We start from the raw sequence: 9,199 nt of genomic DNA, 5'->3' as shown, positions 1-9,199 counted from the left end.
TACCCAAAAGACCAGACCCTTCTCCTAGGAGCAGCCTACACGGCCCTGCTATATGGAAACGGTCCGGGATATGCGCTCAAGGACGGCGCCCGGCCAGATGTTACTGAGAGCGAGAGTGGTAAGTGCCGCGGGGTCGCCCCCTGAGGGGGACCAGGGTGCCAAGGATGTGGGACTGGCGGAAAGGGATCACTTCCTGTCTGCCTGGAACTGAACCCTCCTACCGGAACTGAACTCTCCTACTAGGGAGCCCCGAGTACCGGCAGCGGTCAGCAGTGCCCTTGAACATAGAGACACATGCAGGCGACGACGTGGCGGTGTTCGCGCGCGGCCCGCAGGCGCACCTGGTTCCTGGCGTGCAGGAGCAGAGCTTCGTAGCGCACGTCATGGCATTTGCCGCCTGCCTGGAGCCCTACACGGCCTGCGACCTGGCGCCCCGCGCCGGCACCACCGACACCGCACACCCGGAGCCGTCCGTGGTCCCCGCGTTGCTTCCTCTGCTGGCCGGGACCTTGCTGCTGGGGACGGCCACTGCTCCCTGAGTTTGAGATCAGCCTGGCCAACATGGAGAAACCCAGTCTTTATTAAAAATACAAAAATTAGCCAAGCGTGGTGGCGGGTGCCTGTAATCTCAGGCACTTGGGAGGCTGAGGCAGGAGAATCCTTTGAACCTGTGAGGCAGAGATTGCAGCGAGCCGAGAACCCATCACTACACTCCAGCCTGGGCAACAGAGCAAGACTCCATCTAAAAAAAAAAAAAAAAAAAAAAAAAAACAAAATAGATGGAAACAAATTGTGTGACTTTTTCTTCAGCTCTGGAAGCTTAGTTTTAGAGGCCTTGACAACCATGAGGATTTCATAATACTGATCAATATATTCATCAAGCACAAGGCACCCGAGGCAACTTTCAGCAGTAACCACAGAATGGGGGGACTCAGAGAGTTTTGTTTGCTGATTTGTTATATCAGGGGCTAACGTCTGGTCACGTCTGTACCCCAGGTGACCTGAGCTCTGCCAGGAGTGGTAAGGAATTCTCAGCTCGCCCTTCTGCTGTGGGTCACCTGCTCTGGATTCTTGGTGTTAGTTGCAGATTATTTGCAGGAATCTTCTGGGAGCCTCTTGGTCATTTTGGAGGTTGAGTTTGGTGAAAACTAAATCATACAATTGTAAAGCAAAAATAAACTTCTAAGGCCCTCCAGCCCTCTGAAAGGCCTTCCTCCTTGGCCAGGGCACTCTAAAATTTAACCTCAAAGACTGGTTCAGGCCCTGAGGAGAAGTGGGGTTCCAACATGCCTCATCATCCTCTCCAGCATGACAGCAGCACAGACCTTAAGTGTGATGAGAAACACTGACAGTCTATTCTCTCTGAAGCCGGCTACCTAGAGGCTTCACCTGCATGAGAAAACTTTGCTCAACACAACATCTTACCATAACCCTGATATTCCTTTCCATTGATAATAACTTTCAACCAGTTGCCAATCAGAAAAATTTTAAATCTACCTATAATCTGGAAGCCATTCTGGACCAAACCAATGTATCTCTCAAATGTATTTGATTGATGTCTCATGTCTCTCTAAAATGTGTAAAACCAAGCTTGCCCCAACCACCTTGGGTATGTGTTCTCAGGATGTCCTGAGAGCTGTGTCAGGGGTTATGGTCACTCATATTTGGCTCAGAATACATCTCTTCAAATATTTTAGAGTTCGTCTCTTTTCGTCGACATAATCCATCAATTCACTTAGGCAGCTGCACTGAACTCTAATGCTCCCCAGTCCACTGAAAGCATGTATGTGGGAGGGGGTACTGTGTCAGCTCCTGGCCTGGGGCACCCCATTTTCTTCCCCCCAGGACACCCGGGAACCACTGTGCTGAACACCGGGATGGGGAAGCAGGAGCCCCAGGGACGGGGCTGTCGACAAACCGAAAGGCATTTCTTTGTCAGCAAACACCGTTGGGAGATATAGAGAAAACACTGCCCAAGACTGGAAGAAATTTGTGTTATAGCAAATTACCCAGCGGGGGAGGTTTACTTTGCAGTGAGCTGAAAGCACAGATGTTCCCAACATGGTTCAGCTGAAGGTATTTGCCAGGTGCTGTTCCAATAGGGTAATACACAAACCACTTCTTTCATTTTTTCTCATGTCCCACTACAAGGTAGATATAGCAGACAAGATATATTGCCAACAGCAAATGCCTTTTTAAATAAAAACAATGCCATGAGGGAATAGTGGAAATGCAACCACAGATGGAACAGCTACTCGAAAGGGCTTTTATAAAAAAAGGATTCTGGATACAAATCATCCTTACCCCCCACTCATTGGCTCATCCCCAGTCTAAATCAGCGCAGGAAAGAAGCCTGGAGCGTACCTGGAATGTTGTAGAAGGCAGCGGAGATGATTCTGTAAAGCTTAGATGGCCACATAAGAGTAGAAACTTTGAGATGCGCGGTAAGGGGATTGGGTACGACCATGGAAACTTTCCAGCCACATAGAATGAGTCACAAAGTACTGAAATCACTTGCCCTGAGTTCTTCCTCTCTTTCTTCCTAATTCTCATTCCCTCTTTCTTGAAGTCCAGTGTGCTGACATTGTTGGGGCTGAATAGAGTTGTCTATTTTAGGTGCACCACGAAAAGATTGAAAATATAAAATGGGCCGGGGGTGGTGGCTCATGCCTGTAATCCCAGCACTTTGGGAGGCTGAGGCAGTCGGGTCACCTGAGGTCAGGAGTTCGAGACCAACCTGACCAATATAGTGAAACCCGTCTCTACTGAAAATACAAATTAACCGGTCTTGGTGGCACAGGCCTGTAACCACAGCTATCTGGGAGGTTGAGGCAGGAGAACCCCTTGAATCTGGAGGTGGAGGTTGCAGTGAGCTGAGATCGAGCCATTGCACTCCAGCCTGGTCAATAAGATCAAATCTCCTTCTCAAAAAAAAAAAGAAAGAAAATGAAACTGTTTTACCCAAAATTTTGCTTCACTGCCCTCATACGATCGCTGATCGGACTAATGACAGTTTTTTGAGACTGAGTTTCACTATTGTCGTCCAGGCTGGAATGCAGTGGAACTATCTCACCTCACTGCAACTTCAGCCTCCTGGGTTCAAGTGATTCTTCTGCCTCCCGGGTAGCTGGGATTACAGATGCCTGCCACCGCACCTGACTCATTTTTGAATATTTAGTAGAGACTGAGTTTCAACATCATGGCCAGGATGGTCTTGAACTTCTGACCTCAGGTTATACACCTACCTTGGCCTCCCAAAGTGCTGGGATTACAGGTGTGAGCCACAGTGCCTGGCCCTGAACAATCTTAAAGTTTAGCTTTGGGACCTCTCCCATTTTCTCAGAAATCTCATTTAGATCCAACTGTGTTTTATACATCTGTGAGTCCGTATTACAATATTTCGCTGTCTCATGACTAAAATTCTAAAATGAAAGCTATAAGGTCTTATTTATGTTTCTGTCTATGTATGTATGTTTTTGCATGTTGTATGTTGTGTCTCTAAGTTGAAATCTGGCATAGTCAGCCAAAAATCCCTTAAGGAATTCTTTTCAGGGTGGCCGGACACAGTAGCTCATGCCTGTCATCCCAGCACCTGAGAGGCCAATGCAGGTGGATCAGCTGAGGTCAGGAGGTCAAGACCAGCCTGGGCCACATGGCAAAACCCTATTTTTACTACAAATAAAAAGAATTAGCAGGGACTGATGGCATGTGCCTGTAATCCTAGCTATTCAGGAGGCTGAGGCAGGAGAATCGCTTAAACCCATGGGTGGGGTGCGGAGGCAGCTGTGAGCCGAGATCACTCCAGCCTGGGTGACAGAGCGAGACTGTGTCTCAAAAAAAAAAAAAAAAGATAAACTAAACTTGTTAAAATATACAGTGAGCAGGGCATGTGAAGCATGCCTGTATTCCCAACTACTCAGGGGGGATGAGGCAGGAGGATTACTTGAGACCAGGAATTCGAGGCCAGTCTGAGCAACACAGTAAGTCCCCATCTGTAAAAAAACATGTATATAGGCTGGGTGTGGTGTCAGACATCTTTTGTCCCATCACTTTGTGAGGCTGAGGTGGGTGGATTGCTTGAGCTCAGGAATTCGAGACTAGCCTGAGCCACATGGCAAAACTGCATCTCTACCAAAAAAAAAAAAAAAAACAACAAAACTTAGCCAGGCCTTGGTGGCATGTGCCTGTAGTCCCAGCTACCTGGGAGGCTGAGGTGGGAGACTCACTTTAACTCCAGAAGTAGAGGCTGTAGTGAGCTGTGATTGTACCACTGCACTCCAGCCTGTGTGATGGAGTGAGACCCTTTCTCAAATATAGATATATACTATATATACACACACACAAATATATATATATACACATCCACACACATATCTATGTATATGTACATGTGTGTAGACACATATATAAATACATGTATGCGTATGTAAATACATGTATACACATATACAAATATAGCATAGTAATGAACCCAGATACCTTTTAGTTCACGTGATTTAACTACATCTTTGATAAATAAGCTGATTTTAAATTTGTTGATAAAAATACAAATATATTTAGTATGTTCTTTTGTTTCTTTTTTTCTTTTTTCTTTTTTTTTTTTTTTTAAGACAGGATCTTGCTCTGTCACCCAGGCTGGAGTGAAGGGGTACAATCTTGGCTCACTGCAACCTCCACCTCCCAGGTTCAAGTAATTTTCATGCCTCAGCCTCCTGAATAAATGGTACTACAGGCACGCCTCACCACCGCTGGCTAATTGTTGTGTATTTGTAATAGAGAATGGGTCTTGCCATGTAGGCCAGGCTGATCTCGAACTCCTGGCCTCAAGTGATCCACCCACCTCAGCCTCCCAGAGTGCTGGGATTACAGGCGTGAGCCACCGCGCACATCCATCTTTAGCATTAGCAGCGTACATTTTCCCCTGGGTTTGCGGGTCAGGTAGGATTATACGTGTCTCTGCTAGATGCTTCCAGGTCATAAAACTTTAAACCCAACCTAAAAACAGAGTGGTCTTTGCTTGTGGAGTTCTTTGATAAATAAAACTAATTTAGCATTTCTGCTTTAATGAAAACAGCTCTGTCTTACAAGTTACTGGCAAAATACCTATTTATTTAACTTTAAGGTTCTTAGGTGAACATCTGAGAGTCACAGGCTACAAAAATCGTAAACAGGAGAATAACCTAAAATGAGGACTAGCTTTGTGTAATATCTCAGTATTCAAAATTAATGGGGATATAGTTCCTAAAAATATAAATTAGGTCAATGTAAATGGCATACATGTCTATAAATAAGCTTTTCATAGAATTTGTTGTTGTTGTTGTGTGTGTTTTGCTTTTGTGTTTTTTAAGGCAGATTCTCACACTGTTGCTTAGGCTGGAGTGTAATAACACCATCTTGACTCACTGCAACCTCCGCCTCTCAGGTTCAAGTGATTCTTGTGCCTCAGCCTCTCGAGTTGTTGGGATTACAGGCATGTGCCACCATGCCCAGCTAAATTTTGTATTTTTAGTAGAGACAGGATTTCACCATGTTGGCCAGGCTGGTCTCCAGCTTCTGGTCTCAAGCAATCCTCCCCTCTTGGCCCTCCAAAATGCTGGGATTTTACAGGAGTGAGCCACTGCCCGGTCAGAATTTGAAATCTTAAAGTCATGTTATATCACATTAAGTGACAGATACTCATTAAATTTACGGGTCATTTCCAAATAAGGTAAAACACAAAAACATAAATTGCCAAATGTAAAAATAAGTGTGTTTTTGGCTTCTTAAAATTTTATAGAAGTACCAAATATATTGGGGTTGTACTGATATACATAAAAGTATAAATGGTTCCCATCTGTAGAATACCGATTACAGGGATTACAGGCGTGAGCCACCACACTGGCCAAGATATATCTTTTTTAATGGGATATTGCTCTGTTGCCCAGGTTGGAGTGCAGTGGAATGATCTCAGGTCACTGCAACCTCTGCCTCCCAAGTTCAAGCAACTCCTCTGTCTCAACCTCCCAAGTAGCTGAGATCACAGGCACGTGCCACCACGCCTGGCTAATTTCTGTATTTTTAGTAGAGACGCGGTTTCACCATGTTGGCCAGGCTGGTCTCAAACTGCCTACCTCAAGCAATCCTCTAGCCTCAGCCTCCCAAAGGGCTGATATCACAGGTGTGAGCCATCGTGCCTGGCAATGAATATTTTTCTTTATATAAGCTCAGTTTCTCCTTAAGTTTATTAGAAACTTGTAGCTACTAAAAATAGAAGACCGCCATCTCCTGCCAGCAAACTAACTAAAACGCAATATTATTACAATTTCCTTAGATGCTTTGAGTCTAATGCATGCTTTATTTTGTTAAAAGGGAGATGGCAAAGTTAGGGTGGTAGTGAAGACATCATAGAACCAACTGAGATTCTCTCCTTGACATGATCAGAAGGGATGGAAAAGATTAAAAAAATGAATAACTTTCTCATTGTGAAGTCCAATACTATTTAATGTCATGCCTAGATAGCAGCTGAAACATCCCCCACAGCACCTAACATCATCGGGAGTGGCACAGATTGGCAATATGTATATGACACATTTTAGAAAATGCTGGTTGAGATGAAAATGGGAAATGTAGCTGGAACAGACTCATCTAATCTAAATGAAACTGTGAGCATGTTCCTTTTTCTTTCCTTCTTTTTGAGATGTATCAAACATTAAGCATAGTGCTTAACACAGAAAGCTGTGACCTAAAGAATAATTACAGAATTGAACACTGAAGAAACAACCACCCGGATCAAGAAATGGACTATGACAGCGAGCGTGGCGGCTCACGCCTGTAATCCCAGCACTTTGGGAGGCCAAGGCGGGTCGATTGCCTGAGCTCAGGAGTTCGAGACCAGCCTGGGCAACACAGTGAAACCTGTCTCTACCAAAAATACAAAAAATTAGCTGGGCATGGTGGCATGTGCCTATAGTCCCAGCTACTCGGGAGTCTGAGGCAGGAGAATTGCTTGGACCTGGGAGGTGGAGGTTGAAGTGAGCCAAGATCGTACCACTGCACTCTAGCCTGGGTGACAGCGAGACTCAGTCTAAAAAAAAAGGAAGAAATGGACTATGACCAGGATCTCCCCAACCCACCCCATACCTTCCCCGTTCATAACCCTATCTCTTCCTTTGTCACCAAAGGAAACTGAATTGTTGGGTTTGTTTGTTGGTTGATTTTTGTTTTGTTTGTTTGTTTAGAGACAGAGTCTTGTTCTCCCACCCAGGCTGGAGTGCAGTGGCAGGATCGTAATTCACTGCAGCCTCACACTCTGGCTCAAGTGAGCCTCCCAACTCAGCCTCGAAAGTAGCTGGGAGTACAGACGTGTGCCACCACACAAAGCTAATGTTTAAATTTTTTTCTAGAGATAGAGTCTCCCTGTGTTGATCAGACTGGTTTCAAACCCCTGGGCTCAAGCAATCTTCTTTCTTACCTTGGCCTCCCAAAGTGCTGAGATTACAGGTATGAGTCACTGCACCTGGTCTCCCTGAATTTTTTGATACTCATTTCCTCTTCATAGTTTTATCCCTCATATAGTTTAGTTTTTCCCAGTTAAAACTTTATATACATAAAAGATATGTTCCACCCTATGTATTCTTTTGTGATTTGCATCTTTTGTCCAGCTTTATGTCTGTGAGATTCATTTAATCGGTTGCATGTTACAAAAGCCTGATTGTATCCATTGCTGTATAGTATTCTAATTATGAAACTACTGACCTTTTATCTTTTCTGTTGTCAATCAACATTTGGGGCTGTTTCAATGTCTGACTATTTAGACGATGCCACTTTGTACACGTTGGTGCTTTCCTCCTGAAACATGTGCCAAGTTTCTCCAGGATACTTACGCAGGACAGAATTTCTGTCTCGTGGGATGTGCACAGCTCAACATTCAGAATGATGCTCCTATTGGTTCCTCCAGTTCCCTCCAGCTCCCTAGGGGTGGACTTTTAAATCTGGCCAACGTGGGATCTGGGATACCACCCCACCCAGTGTGGTCTCTTCTACATTGGTGGACACCTTTTCACACACGTTTATTGATATTTCTTCTTCTTCTTTTTTTTCTTTTGTGAGACAGGGTATCCCTATGTCACCTGGGCTGCAATACAGTGGCTCAAACATGGCTCACTGCAGCCTCGAACTCCTGGGCTCAAGTGATTCTCCCGCCTCACCCTCTGGAGCAGCTGGGACGAAAGGCGTCCCAGGCACCACCACGCCTGAGTAATTTTTTAATTTTTTGTAAAGACAGGGTCTCTCCATGTTGCCCAGCCTGGCCTCAAGGGATCCTCCTGCCTCAACCTCCCAAAGTGCTAGGATTACAGGCCTGAGTTAGGAAACCAGGGCGAATTGTAGCTGAGGATCGCTTAAGGTCATCATAAGAAGAGCATTGAAAGAAACTTCCCACTACACAGCTATCAGAATGGCTGAAATAAAAAATATGACAACACCAGATGCTGGCAAGTATGCTGAAAAATTCAATCCCTCAGCTTGCTGGTGGACACATAATGGTACAGCCAATCTGCAAAACAAGCTGGCAGTTTCTCCAAAAATTACACATGCAACCCCCATACAGCCCTGGCCATTTATCCAAGAGGAATGAAAACATATGTTCACTAAAAAACCTACCCACGAATGCTCATCGCAGCTTTATTTATAAAAGCCAAAACTGAAAGCTGCCCAAACTTCCTTCAGCAGGTGGTTGGTTAAACACACTGTGATGCTTCCACCCCGTGAAATAGTGCCCAGCACTACGCAGGAGCCAGCTATTGGCACACACTTGGATGAAGTTCCAGGAAGTTATGTTGAGTGAAAAAAACGCCCTTCCCAAGAGATCACATGTTGTTTGTTTGCATTTATGTAACTTAGTTGAAATGACAAAATTTTAGACATACAGGATGCAGAGCAGATTGCCAGGGATTAGGGACAGGGGAAGAGGTGGAGGAAAGAGGTGGCCTGGTTATAAAAGCGACCCTGTGGGGTTGGAACACTTCAGTATCTCAACTATGGTGCTGTTACACAAACTTACTTGGGTGATAAAATTGTATACACACTCCCACACATATGCACATGAATACAGTGAACACTGGGGAAATCTGAATAATCACTGTGGATTATGCCATTGAGGGAGACTAAGCAAAGTACACAAGGCTCTTTTTTTTTTTTTTTTTTTGTGAGACCGAGTTTC

General features: G+C 44.9%; 1 protein-coding gene across 1 annotated transcript in view; it reads left to right on the top strand.

Annotated features, from left to right (window-relative positions):
* Positions 1–539, top strand: part of LOC113222015 (alkaline phosphatase, germ cell type-like) — a 3,132-nt gene extending 2,593 nt beyond the window's left edge. The window contains exons 2-3 of the mRNA XM_031936419.1: positions 29–118; positions 244–539. Of these exons, the coding sequence (XP_031792279.1) occupies positions 29–118; positions 244–539 (386 nt within the window). The remainder of the gene's footprint in view (positions 1–28; positions 119–243) is intronic.
* The last annotated feature ends 8,660 nt before the right edge of the window (positions 540–9,199 follow it).

This window comes from Piliocolobus tephrosceles, chromosome 11, assembly GCF_002776525.5.
Source record: "Piliocolobus tephrosceles isolate RC106 chromosome 11, ASM277652v3, whole genome shotgun sequence".
Lineage (NCBI taxonomy): Eukaryota > Metazoa > Chordata > Mammalia > Primates > Cercopithecidae > Piliocolobus > Piliocolobus tephrosceles.
This window is presented reverse-complemented; position numbering and strand designations above follow the sequence as displayed.